The sequence below is a fragment of the Schistocerca americana genome, chromosome 2, assembly GCF_021461395.2.
Source record: "Schistocerca americana isolate TAMUIC-IGC-003095 chromosome 2, iqSchAmer2.1, whole genome shotgun sequence".
Taxonomy (NCBI): domain Eukaryota; kingdom Metazoa; phylum Arthropoda; class Insecta; order Orthoptera; family Acrididae; genus Schistocerca; species Schistocerca americana.
In genome coordinates, this window is record NC_060120.1 from 279,404,599 (window position 1) to 279,431,279 (window position 26,681).

The 26,681-nt window shown below is 38.5% G+C and overlaps 1 protein-coding gene across 1 annotated transcript in view; it reads left to right on the forward strand.

The window, feature by feature from the left end:
• LOC124593960 (dynein beta chain, ciliary-like) overlaps positions 1–26,681 on the forward strand; it is a 746,507-nt gene that overhangs the window by 363,905 nt on the left and 355,921 nt on the right. Inside the window, exons 24-26 of the mRNA XM_047132308.1 lie at positions 3,865–4,031; positions 21,922–22,087; positions 25,415–25,538. Of these exons, the coding sequence (XP_046988264.1) occupies positions 3,865–4,031; positions 21,922–22,087; positions 25,415–25,538 (457 nt within the window). The remainder of the gene's footprint in view (positions 1–3,864; positions 4,032–21,921; positions 22,088–25,414; positions 25,539–26,681) is intronic.

The following is a 26,681-nucleotide window of genomic DNA, read 5'->3' on the forward strand; positions in this document are numbered from 1 at the left end:
CTCTAATGTGATCTGCTGTTTAAACTGAAGCTTGAAAATTCTTCCTGTTTAATGAGACAACAGGTATTGTGCTGTCCCTTCAATAACTTGTGTGTCAGTTGAACTATTACACTTTAATTAAGCAGTTTGGCTTCATGAGGCAGTGGTCAACACCCAAAAAACAAATCAGGAATCTTTTTGTCAATAGCCAGTGGTGCTAACCAGTAGACCACATAGTTAACTGTAAATTAGTAAAATCCTTCGATTATCATGCCAGTGACATAGGAGAAATAAAAACTGGTACAATTAATAACTTTTCAAAATTCATTTAAAAAAGCTCTTAGTGTTAGTGCGCTCTTTCTAAATACTGAAGAACAAAGTGGCTTAAATGAAATAAAAATGCCGAAGAGTGTGGACCTCAGTTTATGCCTTGGAAGGAAAAGATCCCTGTCAGATCTGATATCACTGCCATTTTTAATTCCCTTCAAAAGAAAAGAGGGAAACTAACTGAATACAGTCCTGCAAGCACATCACATGTGTCAGGAAATGTGTTGTGTGAGAACAAGCCATGAATGCGCTCAACATCTTAGAAATATTAATATTGTCCTCTAGAACAAAGATCTTCCACCTTTGGCATTTATAACTATAATACTTCCATTTCATCTCTTGTCAACTGATACAATAAAAAACAACTTGCAGTGACACACAGTTTATCTTGCAGGGTGAAAATAGTTAATTCAGATGTTAACATTACTATTTAGATACCTTTCATTCTGAGATAAGTAAGAAGACATATTAACTATGTGGTGCTAGAACGTTTGAGAACATTTATTTCTATAAATCACTTAGGGAATACATTTTTGATAAAAACTTACAAATAAAAGGTGTAAAACTTTGCTTCCGCCATTTGCCGATAGGTGGTGACAACGATAAGAAACAGATCGCAGACGTCAGGCAGTTAGCTTGGACCTCGGTCAACATACCGGTAACCTCATTCAGTTGATTCGTGAATGCATCATAAAGTTGTTCTTGATTGAAAATGTCAGTTTATGAGCCTATTTGTCGGCATTTGCAGGAGGTGTTAACTGTTTTGTTTCAGTATGAAGAAAGAAGTGGCTGAGTCTCATCCACTGCTCTCAATTACATATGGTAAGGACATTATTAGTGAATGAATCATGAGTGGTTTCAACGCTTCAAGAACGGTAATTTTAATGAAGTAGACCGGCATAGTGGTGGAAGAGAGAATGTCTTCGAAGATGCATAATTGGAGACATTGCTGAGTGAAGACTAGCGTCAAACTCAAGAAAAATTTACACAATTAGTGGGAGTGACACAGCAAGCCATTTCAAAATGTCTCAAGACTATGGGCATGATTCAGAACGAAGGAACTTGGGTCCCATGTTAGCTGAAACCAAGAGACGTTCAGTGGTGTTTGTGTGTTTGTAAACAGTTGTTTCAGAGACAAAACAGAAGGGATTTCTGCATTGCAATGTGACTGGGGAAGAAAAATGGGTTCATTACGATAACACTAAACGCAAAAAATCATGGGGATATCCCAGCCATGCTTCCACATCGACAGCCAAACCTAATATTCACTGCTCCAAGATCATGCTACATCTATATCTACATTTATACTCCGCAAGCCATCCAACGGTGTGTGGCGGAGGGCACTTTACGTGCCACGTCATTACCTCCCTCTCCTGTTCCAGTCGCATATGGTTCGCAGGAAGAACGACTGTCTGAAAGCCTCTGTGCGCGCTCTAATCTCTCTAATTTTACATTCGTGATCTCCTCGGGAGGTATAAGTAGGAGGAAGCAATATATTCGATACCTCATCCAGAAACGCACCCTCTCGAAACCTGGCGAGCAAGCTACACCGCGATGCAGAGCGCCTCTCTTGCAGAGTCTGCCACTTGAGTTTGTTAAACATCTCCGTAACGCTATCACGGTTACCAAATAACCCCGTGACGAAACGCGCCGCTCTTCTTTAGATCTTCTCTATCTCCTCCGTCAACCCGATCTGGTACAGATCCCACACTGATGAGCAATACTCAAGTATAGGTCGAACGAGTGTTTTGTAAGCCACCTCCTTTGTTGATGGACTACATTTTCTAAGGACTCTCCCAATGAATCTCAACCTGGTACCCGCCTTACCAACAATTAATTTTATATGATCATTCCACTTCAAATCGTTCCGTACGCATACTCCCAGATATTTTACAGAAGTAACTGCTACCAGTGTTTGTTCCGCTATCATATAATCATACAATAAAGGATCCTTCTTTCTATGTATTCGCAATACATTACATTTGTCTATGTTAAGGGTCAGTTGCCACTCCCTGCACCAAGTGCCTATCCGCTGCAGATCTTCCTGCATTTCGCTACAATTTTCTAATGCTGCAACTTCTCTGTATACTACAGCATCATCCGCGAAAAGCTCCGCATTTGGTGGGACCAGCTCAGTGTTGGGGTACTATGAGGTGTTAAAACCAAGTGAACAATGACAGGTGCTCATTGTCGAATGCAATTAATGCGTTTGAGCAGAGCGTTAAAAGACAAATGGCTGCAATACTGCGAGAGGCACATTAAAGTGATTTTGCAGCACGACAATGCTCGATCCCACGTTGCAAAAGAGGTCAAAATGTACTGGGAAATTTTAAAATGAGAAGTCCTACCCGACCCGTCATATTCTCCAGACATTGCTCCCTCTGAATATCACCTATTTAGATCAATGACGCATGGCCTGGCTGACCAACACTTCCGATCTCACGAAGAAGTCACAAATTGGATCAATTCATGGACTGCTTCAAAAGATGAACAATTTTTTCAACACGGAATCCGTACACTGCCCGAAAGATGGGAGAAAGTAGTGGCCCGGGATGGAAAATACTTTGAATGATACGTGTATAATCTATTTGTTTCACTGAAGCCTCAAATGATGGGGAAAAAACAGCGGAAGCAAGGCTGTACACCTTGTAACAGACAAATTATTAAGTTGCAAAGGGGTATGTAGGTGGCATTTTTCTACTGAGTAGAGGTTGACTGTTCCACTGACAGGGACACTAATAAACACAACTACAGCAATTATCAGTAACTCCTCATGCCATCTGGCTCACCACATAAGCACGTTTCTGTACTAAGATTGATAGAATCTTCAAATTTTCATTATGTACTTATAAAATAATAAGGAAAATTAAATATGTTAAGAGAGAAAGCAATAGTTATGGATTCCTTTTAGAATCATCTCTCTTTGCAAGCAAAGTAAAGTATATGTGCTTTGTTCATATTATATGCATTAAAGTATGGTGCTTTGGAAAACTGGACTATTGAATATCAAATACATTAGGAAGAAAGATAATGTATAAAATTAATACCAAAGATAATAGAAAATTAACAGCAAGTATCTACAAAATATGGTGTAATATCTGTATTTATCCTCACAAGTATTTTCTTTGCTCACATGATAATTTTTCCTAGTTAGAAACCTTGCATCATTGACTGTAGTGTCTTCTACCTTTTTTCCCATGCTCAGATTTACAGTTTTAGTACTATTCATTTACCATCATTGAAGTGTTGGTAACACTTTTAGTTCCTCTTGGTAAATTGCTTTTAACCAATGTTAATATAGTCTAATGAAATTGTTCTGAATGTTACCCATTTATACTAGAATGAATTGTCTGCAGTTCTGTCAGTATTAATAATTCTGCAATCTAAGGTATTTATTCAGTGACTTGACTCAAGATCTGCTGCTATTGTTGCACTTATGAAAATGGTAAGTAGTTTAACCATACAAAAAAACAAGAATTCTATGATCATGTTATTCCTCAGTAATTATTGTTCTATAATTTGTGTAGGACAATATATTTTTTTGTTTCTGATTTTTAGGAACTGCCTGAACGATGGAATGCTACAAAGAAGACTGCTGTAACTGTGAAACAGCAAGTTACTCCACTTATGGCTGCTGAGGTTACGCTTATCAGGAAGCGAATAAACTTATTTGACCTGAGACAAAACCAGTATCGAGAATATTTTCGAAAACTGGATTTATTCAAGTAATTTCTTACCTGAAAAATATATGGTTGTCTTACTGCCACTCACATTTTAGTCTGAGATTTATGATTCAGTTAATTTCACCTCTTTTCAAGTTGAGAGAATAACGCTAATGAAACAATGTACAGAAAGGGAGGAGAGGTTAAAGGGACAGGGGTGGAAAAAGAGGAAGAAGGATGGAAAAGGGGGAGGGGAAGAGAGAGAGAGAGAGAGAGAGAGAGAGAGAGAGAGAGAGAGAGAGAGAGAAAGTGGCCACAGGGAGACTTTAATCATCCAACAATTAATTGGGATAATTACAATTTTGTTAGTTGTGGGCATGATACGACATCATGTGAAACTGTACTATATGCCTTCTCTGGAAACTGCCTAGAACAGTTAGTCAGGAACCATACTCATGACGGAAATATATTGGATCGAATGGCAACAAATAGTCCTGACCTCTTTGAGGATGCCCACATCAAAACTGGTATCGGTGATGATGGTGTGGTTGTGGCAACAATTATTTCCAAACTACAAAGGAAACTGAAACAAGCAGATAGAGATATAAGTTCAGTAAAGTAGATAAAAAATCAGTAATGTCATATTTCAGTGAGGAACTTGAAACATTCTACACAGGTCAGGAACATGTAGAGGAACTCTGGCTCAAGTTCAAAAGAATAGTTGACCACACACTGGATCGATATGTACCCAGTAGAAAAGTTCATAATGGGAGGGAACCTCCGTGGTGCACTGTCACTGTAAAGAAACTTCTAAAGAAACAGAGTGTGCTGCATAATAGGTGTAAAACAAAGCATAGGGCTATAGATAGAGAGATGCTGAATGAAACATGTTTGGCTGTCAAGAGAGCAATGTGTGATGCTGTCAGTGACTATCATAGCAGAATTTTGTCAAATGACATTTTACAAAATCCAAAGTTATTCTGGTCGTATGTAAAGACTGTTTAATGGCACCAAAGTTAGTGTCCAGTCCCTACTGAATGGACAGGAACTAAAATTGAGGATAGTGAAGCAAAAGCTGAAATGCTTAACTCTGTCTTCAAATGTTCCTTTACAAGGAAAAACCCAGGAGAATTGCCCCAATTTAATCTTAGTACCATTTAATAGATGAATGAAATAAGTATTAGTGTCAGTGGTGTTGAGAAACAGCTGAAATAGTTAAAACTGAACAGAGCTGCAGGCCCCAATGGAATCTCTGTCAGCTTCTATACTGAATTTGCGGCCGAAGTAGCCCCTCTTCTCACAATAAACTATTGTAGATCCCTTGAAATAACAACTGCATCCCATTCTTGGAAAAAGGCATAGGTCACATCTGTCTACAGAAGGGTAGTAGAAGTGATCCACAAAATTACTGTCCCATATCCTCGACATCGATTTGTTGTAGAATCTTAGAACATACTCTGAGCTCAAACATAATGAGATATCTTGAAGAGAGTGACCTCCTCAGTGTCAACTGTGTTGGGACCCTTGCTGTTCATGTTGCGTATTAATGACCTTGCAGACAATATTATTAGTAAAATCAGGATTTTTGCAGATGATGAAGTTATCTATATTGAAGTACTACATAGAGAAGCTGCTTAAATATTCAGTCAGATCTTGATAATATTTCAACGTGGTGCAGAAACTGTCAACTTGCTCTAAATGTTCTGAAATGAAAAATTTTGCACTTTACAAAACGAAAAAAACATGGCGTCCTATGACTATAATACCAATGAGCCACTGTTGGATTGGCCAACTGATATAAATACCTGGATGCAGCACACTATTGGGATAAGAAATGCAGTGATCACGTAGGTTCAGTTGTGGGTAAAGCAGGTGGATCACTTAGTTACGGTTGTGGGTAAAGCAGATGGTAGACTTCGGTTTATTGGTAGAATGCTGGTGAAATGCAATCATTATACTAAAGACACTGCTTACAAATCACTTGTGTGACCTATCTTAGAATATTGCTCAAGTGCTTGGGACCTGAACAGGCAGCACTGACGTGGGATATTGAAAGTATACAGAGATGGGCAGCATCAATGGTCACAAGTATGGTTAATCCTTGGGGGTATGTCACTGTGATACAGAAGTGAACTAGAAGTGTTATTAACGACATATAACTTGGAATCACTGATCAACTTCCCTAAACGTATGGCTCAAGACAGTAGCACTCTAATAGATAACGTATTTGTGTAACAAGAGGATGTAAAAATAACACCTGCTTTCCCTGTGATAAGTGGATTATCTGATAAATGGCTTATCAGAGCATGATGCACAATTAATTAACTTACAAAACCTATTAGCTTGTACAGTTCAGAAACTATTAAGTAAAAGTGTAAGGCTGGTCAACCCTGTATCTATAGAGCACTTCAGAGAAAGTTTAAGAAATATTAATTGGGAATACATATATAATTAGCTAAATGCTAATGATAAGTGCAACATATTTCTTGATAAATTTATATCCCTTTTTAACATTGTTGCCTAAAAAAAAATCACTAAATGTAACACCAAACAGTTTTCAAAGAAACCTTGGATTAATACAGGTATTAAAGTGTCTTCAGAAAGAAAAAAGAAAATTATGTGAGCCAGCAATAATTAGTAAAGGCCCAGAAGTAATTTTACACTATACATAATTATTGTAACATACTGAGAAAGGTTGTCAGAAAATCAAGAAAACATGTGTGTTAGAAATGAAATCAACAACTCGGGCAATAAAATCAAATCACTATGGAATGTTGTTAGAAGAGAGACAGGAAAAGTAATCACTGGGGTAGCTAATATTACTATTAAAGAGAATGAGACCATCTTAACCAACAATACACAAGTAGCTAATGTATTTCACAACCATTTCTTAAGTGTAGGTGAAAAGGTTGGTGAGAATAGTACAAAAGAAAAAGCCAAGCAGTACATGGTAGTCAGCTTTGATAAATCCCTTTCAGATTAAATTTCATCTAACAACCTCTTGTTAAATAAGGAAAATTATTAAATCTTTGAAAAATTAATGTTCTATTGGAGTAGATGACATCTCTAACAAGATATTAAACAATGTGGAGCAGTTACAGCTGATGTTCTGAGTCACATAAGTAATGCATCACTAACTCAAAGTATTTTCCCAGAAAGGTTAAAATATGCCATTTTCAAGCCTCTCTACAATAAAGGGGACACCACAGATGTCAGTAATTACTGTCCAGTATCCTTGCTCACAGCATTTTCAAAAATCGTCAAGGAAACAGTGTACTCAATTGTGGTTAGCCATCTCAACGGTAATGGGATACTTAGCAAATCAAAGTTTGGATGTCAAAAATGCTGTTCTACTGAAACAGCAGTATACAGTTTCACTGCCCACATAATAGAGTCTTTAAATAGTAAAATGTCACAATACGAATTTTCTGTTTCTTATCCAAAGCATTTTATTGTGTGAACCATGACATTATGTTACAGAAAATACAATTCAGTGGTATAAATGGAACAGCATATGAGTGGTTTAAGACATATGTACAGAACAGGAAGCAAAACGTTTCTTTTTATCAATTAAGTGATTTAAGGATATTTCTCACTTTATCTATCTGGGGTGAAATTACATGAGGCGTTCCACAGGGTTCGATCATGGGTCCCCTTCTGTTGTTGGTATATGTGAAAGACCTCCCTACTTATCTAAAACAAGAAGCTAAGCTGACACTGTTTGCTGATGATACAAGTGCCATTACTAATCCAGTAAAAGAAACTCGAATACAAAATGATTCCAATAATGTCTTTGGAAAAGTTATTGATCGGTTTTCTGTGAATGGGCTTGCTCTGAACTTTGAAAAAACACAGTACATCCAATTTTCTACTGCAAAGAGTACAGTTCCTTCTATAAATATAACACATCAACAAAAGTCACTAGCCAGGGTAGAGCAACTAATTTTTTGGGTGTATCTTCATTGGAAAATTCATATTTTGGCTCTCGTAAAGCGATTGGTTCAGCAACTTTTGCAATCAGTATAACTGCTAATTTTGAGGCTATAGAAATTAGCAAGCTAACATACTTTACATACTTTCACTCTCTGACGTCATACGGAATAATATTTTGGTGTAACTCAACACTTAGGCAAAAGGTATTCACTGCTCAAAAGAAAGTAGTTAGAATAATGCGTGGGGGCTCATAGTCGCACATGTTGTAGGCATCTGTTTGTAAGGTTAGAAATTCTCACAACAGCATCACAGTACATTTACTCAGTAATGAAATTTGTTCTCAACAACATGGACCAGTGTAAAAACAACAGTGACATTCATGATTATAATACCAGAAGAAAGAAAGACTTACAGTATCCTCTACTTAACCTGTCTTTGGCGCAGAAAGGGGTAAAACATGCTGCTGTAGAACTTTTCAATAAATTACTGGATTAAATAAAATGTCTGACAGACAGAAGTAATAGTTTCAAAAATAATTCGAAATCATATCTCCTTGACAACTCCTTCTATACCACAGATCCATAGATGAATTCTTGAATAGGAATAAATAAATCTACAGGTATAATATATGCATTTTGTGCCATTTAAGGGAGTGGGGTAATCTTTTTTCTTTTTTTTAATCAGTGAGTCATGTGTGCGTTTCTTATACATTTGACTTATTCCTTATCATAATGATGGTTTTCGTGAGATTGATCAATGGAACACGTATCTAAATAACTAACTGGAATGGCAGATTCTTGAAGACAGGCGTAAACTATCCATAGAAAGTCTATTAACAAAGTTTCAAGAATCAGCTTTAAATGATTACTCTAGGGATATACTACAACCCCCTACATATCACTCACACAGGGATCCTGAGGATAAAATAAGAATAGTTCCTGCACACAAAGAGGCATTCAAACTATCATTCTTCCCACACTCCATACATTAATGGAACAGGAATGAATCCTAATAACTGGTACAATGGGATATACACTCTGCCATGAACCTCATGGTGGTTTCCAGAGTATAGATGTAGATGTAAATGTAGATCATGTAAGGTGGCCCAGCAGCAGCACACAAAGGCAAATCCCTTTAGTTATTGAGGTCACGTGAGACATTGACATTAAGTCAAATTCAGAATTCAGACAGACTGCATCAAAGGAAATTAAATTGACACAGACTTCCAGTTTATCTTATAATAATAGAGAAAAAAGTTAAGTCAATAATAGAGTTTCTGCCCGATCAACGTGCTTCATCAGACTATTGGGGGAGAAAACCATTGCAGTGCCATCTAACAGCTACTGCTTAAGTAGTTACTCCTCCTAAACAGCATCCCATATGAGCAAACCATTGCATTTTTACCTGCTGTTATTCGTACTTTGCCAACTGCCTTGCCACAGTGGTCACACTCGTTCCTGTCAGATCATCGATGTTAAGCGCCATTGGGCTGGGCTAGCACATGGATGGGTGACCATCCGGCCTGCTGAGTGCTGTTGGCAAGCAGGGCACACTCAGCCCTTGTGAGGCAAACTGAGGAGCTACTTGATTGAGAAGTAGCAGCTTCAGTCTCGTAAACTGACATACGGCTGGAAGAGCTGTGTGCTGACCACATGCCCCTCCATATCCACATCCAATGACGCCTGTGGGCTGAGGATGACATGGCGGCCAGTCAGAACTGTTGGGCCTTCCAAGGCCTGTTCAGACAGAATTTAGTTATTCGTACTTTAGGTATTTGGTGTAGGCACGGCTGTGTTTAAAAAGAGTAGCTTGATGTAGTTATAGGGTTGAGCCTTGCACATCTGCTTTCATGCCTGCAGATAATTCACTGTAGCTGTGTTCCTTCAGTCAGTGGTCTATGCATTGGCTAGAATTGCAAGTTAATTAAATACACAGAAATACAAAATTAAAGTAAAATGAATAACAGTGGTTCTGTTCTAATATCTGTAATTGATGTAGACAACAGAGAATTATGTTGAATGATGTTTATTCAAGGAATGACATCTCAAATAAATGGGAAGTGGTTCTGCAATATTCAGTTAAAATGCAGACAGAAAATACTCTTATTGCATGCAGTAAAGTTATGTTGAAAATGATATGAGAATGGTAGCAAAAGTCCCCAAATTAAATAGTCATCAAAGACTCACACAAAATTAAGTCAATTTCTTTAACAAAAGATTCACCAGCTCAAAATAGTTCAAAGTTTAACATGCTGATTAACAAATTAACACACACAATATGAAGAATGGTAACTGATACCATGTCTTTTTCTCAGTTCTGTAAATCAAGTGGCAAAGGTTAGTGTCCTACTCTGGAGCACATTCAAACCTCTTGAAATATAAAGTCCCTTCAGAAGTTAAAGTTTGATAGCAGTCGTTCACAGCCCATAAACAAGCACCTATACGACTGAATCACGTATGTTACTCTAGACAGGTCTTCCTTCTTCCAGAACTTGCCACAAAGTGACCAGCATTGCACGCTTGTACTCTTCCCTCAAAAAGTCCCACTCTGAACTTGACTCTTGCAGTATTCCGGCACTGTCCAACTCTCATTGGCTAAAGGCCATCCCCACCAAAAATACATCATTCTGAGGCTCTAAAGACATGATTTGACTCAACATGATCACTTCCCAGACTGAACTAATATATTACAACAATACTTAAATAAAGAAATGTTATAAACATTCTGTCACACTCAGATTACTTACAATAATTAAAAGTAAATGTTTGTCCATAAGTAAATATGCTAGTACTCTTGCACAAGTGTGCTTATGATAAATGACAACAGATTGTCATTAAATATTTTTTAAGCAATTATGAGGGTTGGAACTTAAATAGTGGCAACTATTTATTCACAACCGATACAAAAGAGTTACATGTTTTCACGTGTTACTGTCCTTCAGAGTAGACACCAGTGTTGTGTAGAACCCATTGCCAGCGATGTGGAAGGCATAATATACCGTTAGCAGAGCCTGTTCTGTTGATGGTGCAAATGGAATGGTCTAAGCCTTTCAAATCTCTGGAACAGTTCTGTAGCGAATGCCACGAAGTGGGTCCTTCATCTTCGGAATCAAATCAAAGTCAAAAGGACATAAGTCCAGGGAGTATGGTGGGTGGTACAGTACTTCACAGTCCCATTGACCGAACAGAGCAGCCACAGCTTGCTCTGTATGCACCCGCGCATTGTCGTGCAAAATGATGGGTGGATTGCACAGAAAGTGTTACCGCTTCTTTTTCAAAGTTGGTCGCAGGTGATGCTCCAAAAATGAACAGTAATATTGTGCACTGACGGTCTGCGGTGGAGGAACGTAATGCGTTATTATAACCCCATCACAGCCGTACATGAGAATCACCTGAACTTGAGACCGCTCCATTCGCACCATCAACAGAACAGGCTCTGCTAATGGTATACAACGCCTTCCACATCAGTGGTGACTACTTTGAAGGTCAGTAACAGGTGCAAACATGCAACTATTTTGTACCAACTGTGAATAAATAGTTGCCACTATTTATGCTTTCTTGACACAGGAACCTTTTGATTCTCTTTTTAATTGTGGTGACCTCTAACACATGCAATTGACCCGGGACAACCGGGAGATCCGGGAAAAACCCGAGAATTTTTTCATCCGGAAAGAAAAGCGGGAAAAACCCGGGAATTGTTTAGAATTCCGGGAATTTTTCATCGTTTTAGTTTTCAGTTAAATTTTTGTGACTTTGACTGGTATGAACCAGTACTCTAACAAAGAATATTACCGCATCTCGCTACTGCAGAATAATACTGCAGCAATAAAAAAACGAACGAGAGGGAAAAAAACGAAAATAAAACTTAAGTAGCAAAGGAAATGCACCATATATAACAACAAAACACGGTGCTTATACAAGTGTCTGCCAACAGCAAAATGTGTCAAAGGCTTTAGGAAGACTGATGTTTCTTAAAGTGTAACACGCGCAAAATAGATAAACATTGTGTGAAACCTTAGCTTCTCTTGCAGCTTATTAATCTTAGAGTCCAATATTATACGTAAAAGCTTTTCTTTTCTTGTAGCAACACTATGTATTCTAATTTAAACCATTACCTTTTCCTATTTGTGTGTTCGTGCTACTTAACAGTGATGTTGCTATTGGCTGACTACATCACGTGGCTGTTATCGGCTGGTGAGATCGCTTGACATGAGCTACAACTGGCTTACAAAAGCGCATCGCAGTCTCGATTTCAATCCTTCGGTAAGTAACATGCGATGTGTGGTGGAATTCGAATTTATACTTCCGTAATACGAAAATATGGGGTGCTGATGACCTCGATGTTGAGCGCCCATAAACCCATACACACACACACACACACGAAAATATGCAGTGTACATGTTGCTGCACATCAGACATCTTTCGAAAACGTGTTTTCTAAAGTGCCGGGAAATTCTATGCCGGTGTATAAAACCACAACCGTTGAAAGGATTGATAAGTTTAACAGTTCTGAGGAAAAGTATACTGTTATTAAACACAGAAAAAGTGTATTTTCATCCGGGAGAAAGTGTATTTTTAACCGGGAAATCTGGCAAAAATCCGGGAATTTTTTTTCCTCGTCCACGTATGCACCCTGAATTAGCTGTTTTTTAATAGCTCTTGCCGTTGACATTTAAATGAAGTTAAAAGCAAAGGTATGACAAAATATGAGGTACTCATGCTACATTCATTTGCTGTAAATGTGGAGAATTCAATGTTCTGACAAACATTTGGATGATAAAAAAGATATAAAGACACAATAAATCAATAAATAAAATAGATACAGATACATAGCTTTCAGGCATGGTATAACAACGAAAATAATCAATTATTGACAAAATTATTTAATTAAATGTATAAAAAATGTACTCAGCAAGCGGCAACAGAACACACACATAAAAGACAGTTATAACTGGCAAGCTTTCGGAACCAGTGGCTCCTTCTTCATGCAGAAGAGTTGAAGGGGAAGGAAGAGGGGCGAAGGAAAAGTACTGGAGAGGTCTAGAAAAATCCGAAATCTACCCCTTTTTCTAGACCTCTCCAGTACTTTTCCTTCACCCCTCTCCCTCCCCCATCAATCCTTCTGCCTGAAGAAGGAGCCACTGCCTCTGAAAGCTTGCCAGTTACAACCATCTTTTATGTGTGAGTTCTGCTGTGTCTTGGTGAGTAGATCTTCAGGGATGATAGCTATAGTGCAATGCTATCATCTAAGATATCATATGTTGACATAGCGTGAACGTTCAAAAGTTGTTATTTTTAGTTTCATTGTGTAAATTTTTATTCACTATGAAATATTAACTTCTGTCTCAAAGATACTGAAATGTCGTTGTGTCATTGGATGTGCCTCATGTATCTGAAATCGCTGATGTATTCAGATTTGCATTAATGTTTGATACGAGTTATTGTCGAATGTCAAAGAGATGTAATCTGGTCATCTTTAAGTGTGTCTGACACTCTACCATTTCTGGTAGCACATTCTGCACAAAGGCAAAATGAGCATCAGCTGTCCAAATTCCTAGCTCTGGAATTTACCCGTTTTCAGTCACACACTCACTGTCTCTGCACCTGAGCTTGCCTGGGGCGGAAATGGACAACTAGCCAGGCTGGCCATGGCACGCTCTGTGTCCTGGGCCCACTAGTGTCCAGCTGTGCAACAAATTCATATCTCCTCAGTATCAGGCCCAGATGGACAAATAACTTGCCCACATACTTGCAAAATTACAATGTAAGTAAATAAGTAAATAGTTTGTGTGCAAGATCTTAGCAGGCAGAAAGAAATTGATGCCATTTGTCTATCTGCACATCATATAACCACAGGGATACATACATGGACAACTTAAACAAGTAGAGAGGTATGGATAGTCAGTAACGTAGACAAAAACAGTAGTTACACTATGAAAGAGGTAGTTACTACTCACCATATAGCGGACATATTGAGTCGCAGGTAGGCACAGCAAAATGACTGTCACAAAATGAGTTTTTGGCCAACAAACCCTGTGTCAAAAATAGACAACAGAACACAGACACACACACACAAATACAACTCACACACACATGACCACAGTCTCTGGCAGCTGAACCCAGACTACGAGCAGCAGCACATAATGGGAGAGGCAACCAGGTGGCGGTAAGGAGGAGGCTGTGGCAGGGAAGGAAAGGGATAGCAGTGTGGTGACAGTAAAGTGCTGTTAGTGGGAGCATGCAGTTATGAGGTGGCCTCAGCCTTCGTTAGTGATTGTCCTTACCTATGTAGCCCATTCCATGTTCCCACTCCAGCACTACACAGCTCTCTACTCCACCAATGCACCCAGTCTTTTTACTTCTCTCCTTTTGCACTACCTCCCTCTCTCCTCCACCCTCGGTCTAACTTCCCGACTGTACCTAGCTGCCCTACCCACTCCACCTCAAGCCTGCACAATCTCAGTAGCAGCACTTAACCATCGCCCACCCCTATCCTGCACTATTCTTTATCCTCCCTGCTGCAGTCTCCTCCCTCCCACCACCCAGTTGCCTCCCCCATCTTACACTGCTGCTTGTAGTCTGCCTTCAGCTGCCAGAGACTGTGGTCAAATGTGTGAGAGTTGCTTTTATGTGTGTGTGTGTGTGTGTGTGTGTGTGTGTGTGTGTGTCGCCAATTTTTGACAAAGGCCTTGTTGTCCAAAACTTCATTTTGTGACAGTCTTCTTGTTGCGCCTATCGGCAACTCAGCATCTCTGCTATATGGTGAGTAGCAATTATCCTTTTCATAATACTGTTATATTCCATCCTGGATTTTCTATTGTTTAAAAAACAGTAATGTCATATCTAAATGAGGAACTTGAAATTTTCAGCACAGGGCAGGAGCATGTAAAGGAACGATGGCTCAGGTTTAAAAGAATAATTCACCATGCACTGGATAGATACATACACAGCAGAAAAGTTCATAATGGAGAGACACTCTGTTGTATAAAGTCACTGTAATGAAATTTCTAAAGAAAGAGAGACTGTTACATAATATGCGTGAAACAAACCATAAGGCAATATATAAGAGAGTGTTGAATGAAATGTGATTGGCTGTCAAGAGAGCTATGTGTGAAGCTTTCAGTGATTCTGAAGGAGAATATTCTCAAATTATCTTTCACAAAACCCAGAGAAATTCTGATTATATGTAAAGACTGTTTATGGCACCAAAGTTGGTGTTCAGTAATACACAAATGAGACAGGAACTGAACTTGAGCATAGCAAAGGAAAAGCTGATATACTGTACTCTGTTTTCAAATGTTCCCATACAAAGGAAACCCTGGAGCATTGCCGCAGTTTAATTGTCTTATCACTGAGAAGATGAGTGAAATATGTGTTAGTGTCGGTGTTGTTGAGAAACAGCCAAAATTGTTAAAATTGAACAAATCTCCAGGGCCCGATGGAATCCCTGTCAGTTTCTGTATTGAATCTGTGGTTGAGTTAGCCCCTGTTCTAACTATAATCTATTACAGATCCCTCAAACAAAAACTGTGCCCAGGTCACACCCATTTACAAGATGAATGGTATAAGTGATCCACAAAACAACTACTTAGTATCCTTGACATTGATTTGTTGTAGGATCTTAGTACATACTCTGAACCCAAACGTAATGAGGCATCGTAAATAGAATGATCTCCTCCAAAAGAACCAGCATCAATTCCAAAAACATTGATCATGCATAATCCATCTCACACTTTTATCACATTACATTCTAAAATCCATGGATCAAGGCAGTCAGGTAGATGCATAAAAAGCATTTGACTCAGTATGACACCTATGCTTATTGTCAAAAGTATGATCATATGGAGTATCAAATGAAATAAGTGACTGGAATGAAGATTTATTGGTAGGGAAGATGAAGCATGTTTTCTTGGAGGAAGAGTCATCAACAGATGTAGAAGTAACTTCGGATGTACTACAGGGAAGCGTGTTGGGTCCCGTGTTGTGTTTTAATGACCTTGTGGACAATATTAGTAGTTACCTTAGACTTTTTGCAGATGATGCAAATATCTACAATGAAATAACAGTCTGAAAAAAGCTCCACAAATATTGAGTCAGACGTTGACAAGATTTCAAAGTGGTGCAATGATTGGCAGCTTGCTTTAAATGTTCAGAAACGTAAAATTGTGCACTTCGCAAAACAAAAACAAAAAACTACATAGTACACTGTGAATATAATATTAGTGAGTCACAGTTAGAATCTGTAAATGTACAAATGCTTGTATGTAACACTTAATAGTGACATGAAGTGGAATGATCACATAGGCTCAGTCATGGGTAAATCAGGTAGCAGACTGGTTTATTAGTAAAATACTAGGGAAATACAATCAGTCTACAAATGTGACTGCTTATAAATCCTACAGTATCGATCAAGTGAGTGGACTCTAACAAATAGGACTAAGAGGGGATTTTGAACATATACATGTACAGAGAAGGGCAGCATGAATGGTCACACGTTTGTTTGATCAGTGAGAGGGTTTCACAGAGATATTGAAAGAATTGAACTGACAGACTCTTGAAAATGTTGCAAAACTATCCAAGAAGGTGTGCTAATGATGTTTCGAGAACTGGCTTTAAATGATCACACTGGATATAAACTAAAACCCTCTACATGTTGCTCCCACAGTGATTTTGGGGATAATATTAGAATAATTTCAGCAGAAACAGAGGCATTTAAATAGTCATTTTTCCCACAATCCATACGTGGAAGGAATGGAAAAAGTCCTAGTAACTTGTACATTGGAATGTACCATCTGCTATGCACTTCACAGTGGTTCGAAAAGTTTAGATGTAGATGCAGAAATGGACTAGCTTTAATCTGAAAAAAAAAAAAGGAAAAGTAGTGCATTCAGTTTTGTACCGTCAGAAATATTCCACCTCCTTTAACATAGTATAGCAGCAAGAAGTAATAAAATGGTAGAAAATAGTAAGTTCATAGCTGTGCATATTGATGAAAACTTACAAGGTGTACAATTTTGCTTCCACCGTTTTTTCTCGCAACATTTGAGGCTTTAACAAAACAAATTGGTTACACATATATCATTCAAAGTATTTTCCATCACTGGCCACTACTTTCTCCCATCTTTCGGGCAGTGTACAAATCCCGCGTCGAAAAAATTGTTCATCTTTTGAAGTGATCCACAAATCGATCCAATTTGTGACTTCTTCATTAGTTCGGAAGTGTTAGTCAGCCAGGCTATGTGACATTGATATTCAGAGGGAGCAATGTCTGGAGAATACAACGTGTGGGGTAGGACTTCCCATTTTAATGTTTCCAAGTACATTTTGACCTCTTTTCAACGTGGGTTCGAGCGTTGTCGTGCTGCAAAATCACTTTATCGTGCCTCTCGCTGTATTGCAGCCATTTATCTTTTAATGCTCTTCTCAGATACATTAATTGCATTTGATAATGAGCACCTGTGATTGTTTCACTTGGTTTTAACACCTCATAGTACACGACGCTGAGCTGGTCCCACCAAATGTAGAGCATGATCTTGGAGCCATGAACATTCGGTTCTGCTGTTGATGTGGAAGCGTGGCCGAGATATCCCCATGATTTTTAGCATTTAGGGTTATCGTAATGAACCCATTTTTCTTCCCTGGTCACAGTGCGATGCAGAAATCCCTTTCATTTTTGCCTCTGAATCAGCTGTTCACAAACACACAAACACCGTTGAACATCTCTTTGTTTCAGCTCACATGGGGCCAAGTTCCTTCTTTCTGAATCATGCCCATAGTCTTGAGACGTTTTGAAATAGCTTGCTGTGTCACTCCCACTAATTGTGCCAATTATTCCTGAGTTTGACGTGAGTCTTCATTCAGCAATGTCTCCAACTCTGCATCTTCAAAAACATTCTCTCTTCCACCACTATGCTGGTTTACAACATTAAAATTACCGTTCTTGAAGCGTTGAAACCACTCACGACACAGTCTTTTAGTAACAGTGTCCTTATCATACGTACTTGAGAGAATTCAATGAGACTCAACCACTGTTTTCTTCACATTGAAACTAAACAGTAACACCTCCTGCAAATGATGATAATTAGGCTCGTAAACTGACATTTTCAATCAAGAACAACTTTATGATGCATTCACAAATCAACTAATGTTTGAATGAGGTTGTGTTGACCAAGGTCCAAGCTAACCGCCTGACTTCTGCGATGTGTTTCTTTCAACCGCTACTTACCGTTGTCGCCACCTATTGGCAATCGACAGAAGCATAGTTGTACACCTAGTAAATTGGGACAATGTAATAGACCTGCTAAAATGTTTAGGTGCAGGTACTTTGGCCATAAGAAGAATTACATCTTTGGGCAACATAGAAGTCAGTAAGTTAATGTATTATGCAGATTTTCAATCATTGATGTCGTATGAGAATGTTGTTGTTGTTGTTGTTGTGGTCTTCAGTCCTGAGACTGGTTTGATGCAGCTCTCCATGCTACTCTATCCTATGCAAGTTTCTTCATCTCCCAGTACCTACTGCAACCTACATCCTTCTGAATCTGCTTAGTGTATTCATCTCTTGGTCTCCCTCTACGATTTTTACCCTCCATGCTGCCCTCCAATGCTAAATTTGTGATCCCTTGATGCCTCAAAACATGCCCTACCAACCGATCCCTTCTTCTAGTCAAGTTGTGTCACAAACTTCTCTTCTCCCCAATCCTATTCAATACCTCCTCATTAGTTACGTGATCTACCCACCTTATCTTCAGCATTCTTCTGTAGCACCACATTTCGAAAGCTTCTATTCTCTTCTTGTCCAAACTAGTTATCGTCCATGTTTCACTTCCATACATGGCTACACTCCATACAAATACTTTCAGAAACGACTTCCTGACACTTAAATCTATACTCGATGTTAACAAATTTCTCTTCTTCAGAAATGATTTCCTTGCCATTGCCAGTCTACATTTTATATCCTCTCTACTTCGACCATCATCAGTTATTTTACTCCCTAAATAGCAAAACTCTTTTACTACTTTAAGTGTCTCATTTTCTAATCTAATTCCCTCAGCATCACCCGATTTAATTTGACTACATTCCATTATCCTCGTTTTGCTTTTGTTGATGTTCATCTTATATCCTCCTTTCAAGACACTGTCCATTCCGTTGAACTGCTCTTCCAAGTCCTTTGCTGTCTCTGACAGAATTACAATGTCATCGGCGAACCTCAAAGTTTTTACTTCTTCTCCATGAATTTTAATACCTACTCCTAATTTTTCTTTTGTTTCCTTTACTGCTTGCTCAATATACAGATTGAATAACATCGGGGAGAGGCTACAACCCTGTCTCACTCCTTTCCCAACCACTGCTTCCCTTTCATGCCCCTCGACTCTTATAACTGCCATCTGATTTCTGTACAAATTGTAAATAGCCTTTCGCTCCCTGTATTTTATACCTGCCACCTTCAGAATTTGAAAGAGAGTATTCCAGTTAACATTGTCAAAAGCTTTCTCTAAGTCTACAAATGCTAGAAACGTAGGTTTGCCTTTTCTTAATCTTTCTTCTAAGATAAGTCGTAAGGTTAGTATTGCCTCACGTGTTCCAACATTTCTACGGAATCCAAACTGATCTTCCCCGAGGTCCGCTTCTACCAGTTTTTCCATTCGTCTGTAACGAATTCGCGTTAGTATTTTGCAGCTGTGACTTATTAAACTGATAGTTCGGTAATTTTCACATCTGTCAACACCTGCTTTCTTTGGGATTGGAATTATTATATTCTTCATGAAGTCTGAGGGTATTTCGCCTGTCTCATACATCTTGCTCACCAGATGGTAGAGTTTTGTCATGACTGGCTCTCCCAAGGCCATCAGTAGTTCTAATGGAATGTTGTCTACTCCCAGGGCCTTGTTTCGACTCAGGTCTTTCAGTGCTCTGTCGAATTCTTCACGCAGTATCTTATCTCCCATTTCGTCTTCATCTACATCCTCTTCCATTTCCATAATATTGTCCTCAAGTACATCACCCTTGTATAAACCCTCTATATACTCCTTCCACCTTTCTGCCTTCCCTTCTTTGCTTAGAACTGGGTTGCTATCTGAGCTCTTGATATTCATACAAGTGGTTCTCTGCTCTCCAAAGGTCTCTTTAATTTTCCTGTAGGCAGTATCTATCTTACCCCTAGTGAGACAAGCCTCTACATCCTTACGTTTGTCCTCCAGCCATCCCTGCTTAGCCATTTTGCACTTCCTGTCGATCTCATTTTTGAGACGTTTGTATTCCTTTTTGCCTGCTTCATTTACTGCATTTTTACATTTTCTCCTTTCATCAATTAAATTCAATATTTCTTCTGTTACCCAAGGATTTCTACTAGCCCTCGTCTTTTTACCTATTTGATCCTCTGCTGCCTTTACTACTTCATCCCTCAAAGCTACCCATTCTTCTTCTACTGTATTTCTTTCCCCCATTCCTGTCAGTTGTTCCCTTATGCTCTCCCTGAAACTCTCTACAACCTCTGGTTCTTTCAGTTTATCCAGGTCCCATCTCCTTAGATTCCCACCTTTTTGCAGTATTTTCAGTTTCAATCTGCAGTTCATAACCAATAGATTGTGGTCAGAATCCACATCTGCCCCTGGAAATGTCTTACAGTTTAAAACCTGGTTCCTAAATCTCTGTCTTACCATTATATAATCTATCTGATACCTTTTAGTATCGCCAGGATTCTTCCAGGTATACAACCTTCTTTTATGATTCTTGAACCAAGTGTTAGCTATGATTAAGTTATGCTCTGTGCAAAATTCTACAAGGCAGCTTCCTCTTTCATTTCTCCCCCCAATCCATATTCACCTACTATGTTTCCTTCTCTCCCTTTTCCTACTGACGAATTCCAGTCACCCATGACTATTAAATTTTCGTCTCCCTTCACTACCTGAATAATTTCTTTTATCTCGTCATACATTTCATCTATTTCTTCATCATCTGCAGAGCTAGTTGGCATATAAACTTGTACTACTGTAGTAGGCATGGGCTTTGTGTCTATCTTGGCCACAATAATGCGTTCACTATGCTGTTTGTAGTAGCTAACCCGCACTCCTATTTTTTTTATTTATTATTAAACCTACTCCTGCATTACCCCTATTTGATTTTGTATTTATAACCCTGTAATCACCTGACCAAAAGTCTTGCTCCTCCTGCCACTGAACTTCACTAATTCCCACTATATCTAACTTTAACTTATCCATTTCCCTTTTTAAATTTTCTAACCTACCTGCACGATTAAGGGATCTGACATTCCACGCTCCGATCCGTAGAACGCCAGTTTTCTTTCTCCTGATAATATTCTGCAATAACTCCTCATGTTGGCAAGATGTATTCATTGCACAAAAGAAAATAGAGGTAATTAGAATCATGTATGCGGTTCACGTATGTATGTCTCGCAGGTATCTCTTTAAGCTGCAGGGAATGTTAACCACAGCCTCACAGTATGTTTATTCAGGTATGAAATTTGTTGTCAGTATTCCATCTAAATTTGAGAGCAACAGAGACCTCCAGAATTACAACATTAGAAGAAAAATGCTCTGCATTACCCTTTAATGCACCTTACTTGGGTACAGAAAGGGATCAAATATGCAGCTATAAAAGTCTTTGACAATCTACGTATGGGAGTAAAATGTCTGACAGATGGCAGACGTGTTTTCAAATATAGATCGAAGATGTTTCTCTGTAACGACTCCTCCTATACCTTAAAGAAGTTCTTGAAGAGAGATAATTAATCATTAAAAAAAAATCGATCTGTAAATGACCAGCATGTCATGGTATAATTTTTTTTTATTTTTTATTTCTATTTATTTTTTTTTGTATATTTTTTTGAAAGTTGTATGTAAGTGTGCTATGTTTGTTCTGTTGACATATTCCATATCATGATATATTGTGAATTTAATCTGTGAAACACTTAACTAACTCACCATTGTCATGTTAAACTGCTAAATGGAGTAAGATATATTTTACACAGAGATACTCATTTACATTGTAAATGATTTTAGGTATGGCTGTGATGATGCATACACTTTAATGGATGTTACACATACCATAATTACAGAAATGGAAGAGCAAATGACAGTGCTCCAGGAACAGGCATCATTATTTGAAGTGACAGTCCCTGAATACAAGCAACTTAGGACATGTTGCAAAGAAATAAAAATGTTAAAGGTGTGTGTGTGGTTTTTATGTTAATCATAACACGTTATCATATAAAAAGTATCACTGATTACTACTCAGAAACATTCATATTTTATTAGATAAGTTAAATCCAGTACATTGCTTTACCATTGTGTAATATATTTTAAAGTTTGCTGTATATCTTGTACAGTATTATGATAATATCCTGTAAGTATTTCAGATTGCATAGTAAATTTCTACAAGTAGAAAATTTGCTTGGGAATGACAATGCCATTATAGTGCATGTTCTTTTTATTGCCCATTGTATCTTGAGCAACACGTAATTCCACTTGGCACCTGTGGAGGGTACATTAGCTTATTTGTTTTAGTTGTAAATATTTGTCATGTATTATTGTTTTTCTGACATGTTCCACATCCTGGATGACCTCCTCAGTACGGATCAGTTGGAATGAAAGTAAATCTAATCTAATCTAGTACAATAACATCTTTGAAAATCTAATCAAACAATGTAAACTCCAGGTAGAAATATCAACAATGTAGGGACAGATAGATCGCTACTTACTGTAAAGAACATGCATCAAGTTGCAGACTGGCATGATTAAAAGACACCCACATATAGTTTTCAGCCACAGCCTTTGTCACTAAAGACACACACACACACACACACACACACACACACACACACACACACACACACACACACACAAGCAAGCACACCTCACACACACATATGACTACCAACTTCAGGATCCCGGACTGGCATTCTGGCCCAAGATGCTGGAATTGGTCATCATGTGTGCATCAGATGTGCTTGCTTATGCGGGGGTGTTGTGTGTGTGTGTATTTAATCGTGCCTGTCAGCAACTTGACGTGTCTTCTCTGTGAAAACTTTGTCACATACCAACACATTTTTGGATAATGTTGGAAATATGGCTCAACTGAGATTTTCTCTGTGGATTTTCTTTCTCTTAGTTTACCTGGGGATAGGACACTAATCGCTAGTTACACGACAGTCTCGCAAGCAAGAAATTCATCTATGGCAGTTTGTTGTCCACTGATACTCTGTTGTCTACAGAAAAATATCAGCAGTGGGCAATAGTAAGGAAGTGCACAAAGACTCAGACAAAATTTCCACTTGGTGAAATCAATATGTGACTATCACACTCTGCACACAATGAGCATTGGATGTTAAAATGGATTAATGAAGTGTGTGGCTCATTTTAAAGTTAGTTGGCTACATTGGTGAGTAGAGGGAGACCCCGTACCAGTCATCAGACCCACTAACTTCCTGATAATTGATTTGATTGCAGGAAATATATGGCTAGCAAAATATAAATGTCTTTAACACAGTGTGGATACTGTTTGGTTAGTAAAAATGTTTATTTTACATTTGCTTAAATGCTGTGCATGCAATGACAGAGGGATCTGTGAACTCATTCAAGAATTTAATAAATTCTGAACATCACATTGCATTTCAAAGCTGAATTCTGTGAATTCTGAAAAAATATACAGTAGAAAACCATTCTTCCAAGTCCATGAAATCTTACAGAAATTTTAAAAGTCCTTAACCTGTTGCATGTGAAAACTTTTGAGGAACTTTCAATGGTGACTGAAATGCCACATATCTGCACAGGTCGTGCCTGTGTGAGTTCATACAACCAATGACCAACATGGTCACTGCCTTTAAAAAGCCACCTGCGTGTGGCAGCAGATTAAATTACAAAACTAGTATTAAAGTAAAACCAATTTCCTTATAGACTATGCATTTATATCTGGGACTCAGTAGGGAGATTTATATTCTGCTGCAAAGTTCTATAACCTGCAAACATCAGGCAGGAAATTGGAAAATTCTTCCTTTTTTCTAAAATTATCAAATAATCCTTGTTGTTAATATGTTGTGTCCATTATTTCAACAACTTCAGAAAATATAGGAACCAGCAAAGGTTCTGGTTCATCCTCATTTTCACTTTCTTCATCTTTCTCTGTCATCTGTTTCTACAAGACTTCATCAGTTTTCATTGACTAACAGATGGCAGCAACTTAATCACATTCAGCATCGAAGCTAAGGTAATCAGTGTTTTCTTCTTGCCTCATTATTTGCTCACCTGCAATTTCTTCATTTTCTGCCATGATGTCTTTTGTAAGTATTTGATGAAAGCCAGCCTTCTTGAAACGCTTTGAGATTGTACTTTCTTTGTAACTTTTCTCAACATAGCATGAAGACAGGCCAGTGTCTTCTATACAAGCATCTTCCTGTATTCTTGTTTCAGGTCTTTTACAATGCCTTGGTCAAGTTGCTGAAGGTGGTTTGTACAATTGGGAGGGAAGAAAAAACAATACATTTGTATTAACAACGTAGGAAGAGACAGATTGCTACTTACTGTAAAGAAGACACATCAAGTTGCAGACAGGCATAATTAAAAGACACCCACATATAGTTTTCAGCCACAGCCATCATCAGTAAAACACACACACACACACACACACACACACACACACACACCATTCTCTCTCTCTCTCTCTCTCTCTCTCTCTCTCTCTCTCTCTCTCACACACACACACACACACACACACTCAAGGAAGCACACATCATGCACACATGACCACCAACTCCAAAGTTTCAGCCCAGAATGCAGCATCACGTGACATGCAAGCAGCAATCTGGAGAGGGTGGGGAAGGGGAAGGGGAAGGGATAGTAGTGTATGGGAGGGAAGAGGGAACATACATTGTCTGGTGAAGTGTGCAGGGACTAGAGTGCCAACAGGCGCAGTGTCAGGAGATTGTGAGGCAAGGAGGTGCAGAAAAAAGGAGCAAAAAAGAAGAGGAGTGGGGAAAGACTGGTGGGTGTATTGGCAGAGGGCTGCAAATAAACAGGGTGGGAGATGAGAATGGGGAGGAGATGATAGAACAGAGGGGGTGGAAACTGTCAGGTAGAGGGTGGGGGGACAATATGTTACCATAGGTTGAGACCTCGTCTCTGTCACCACCCATACACTACTGTCCCTTCCCTTCCCACGTGTGAGTGAGGTGTGTGTGTGTGTGTGTGTGTGTGTGTGTGTGTGTGTGTCTTTCAGTGACGAAGGCTGTGGGCGAAAACTATATGTGAGTGTCTTTTAATTGTGCCTGTCTGCAACTTAACATGTCTTCTATACGGTAAGTAGTATTCTAACTTTTCCTTCATTGTTGATATGTTGCATTTAAATGATTTCAGTAGGCCTACTATATTCTGTGGTTTCTGCTAGCCAAGTTTAGTGTTGTTAACTGTACTTACCTGCAAATTGTATTAAGTTTGATCTTTGTATCATAATTGTTGATTAGATATTTAGAGCTAATTAAAATATTATTCATTCAAACAGACTTTATGGGACTATATATACATTGTGAGATCATACATAGATGACTGGAAGACTACACCATGGAAGAAAATTGATGTAGAAAACATGGATCAGGAATGCAAAAAGTTTGGTAAAGAAATCCGAGGTGAGTAACATTCTTACAAAAATTCTTTGTCATGAATTTAAATAATTTGGCTATTCCAAGAGTTATAAGCCTTAACTTACATGCCAACTATTTCTTCACTCCTGTATAAATTTTTAGCAGGTTTCATAGACAGATCATTTGTTTCATGATCATATTTTTAATTTTTGTGTATTTCTGTCTTTTGCTGTCTATTTGTTGTACTTTTCATTCTTTCTTCATACTCATCTGTACAGTAAGTAAACTGTACATGTACTTCACTACAAAGCACTACAAAAAAGAGAACTATAAAACATTTCATTACAGACCACTACAAAACATTTCACAAAAGATCACTCTGAAAAATTGCTGTGACCTGCAAATTTGGCTATCTTTATTTTGAACAGTAACTAATGCTGTTAATACACTGATGTGCAAAACCTAAGGACAGAAGTAACTTTTGCATGATGTGTCACTGCCAAGTAATATAGCGCAACGAAACTTCATACCATATGTAGAACAAACTGCTAAAGGTAACTGAAAGAAATATGGAATAAGACAAACAGAAATGACACTTTTATACAAAGACAATAATCATACTGAAGTCACTGTGATTTATGGTGGTCCCTTTGACATTGTAAAAGGTTCAGACATGGTTTTTAATAGGGTGTGTGATCACCATGGACAGCAATGCTTGCTCTGTAACATTCTGCCATACTGTCCACAGGGATGGTAAGGGTTTTTGTAGTAGGGTGTTCCATTCCTCCACCAGCGTAGTCGACAACTACTTGGTGATGGTTGTTGGTGCATATGGATGAGCTACAATATGTCTCCCCAATGCATACCACATGTGCTTGGTGGGATTTGAGTTGGGGAGAATGGACAGGCCATTACATTTGCCAAGTATCCTCCCATTCCAAGAATTCCTCTACCTGTGATGCTCAATGTGGTTGCACATTTTCATCCATAAAAATAAAATCATAACCAGATGCAAGCCTGAAAAGAAACAAATGGGGAAGGAGTATTGTGTCACAATAACATTGACCAGTGAGTATCATGTACGAAGATTTGGAGGTCAGTACGCCCATGCAGCTTACACCTCCCCACACCTTAACACCTGAACCACCAAAACGATCATGTTTGACAATGCTGGATATTCCCTCATAT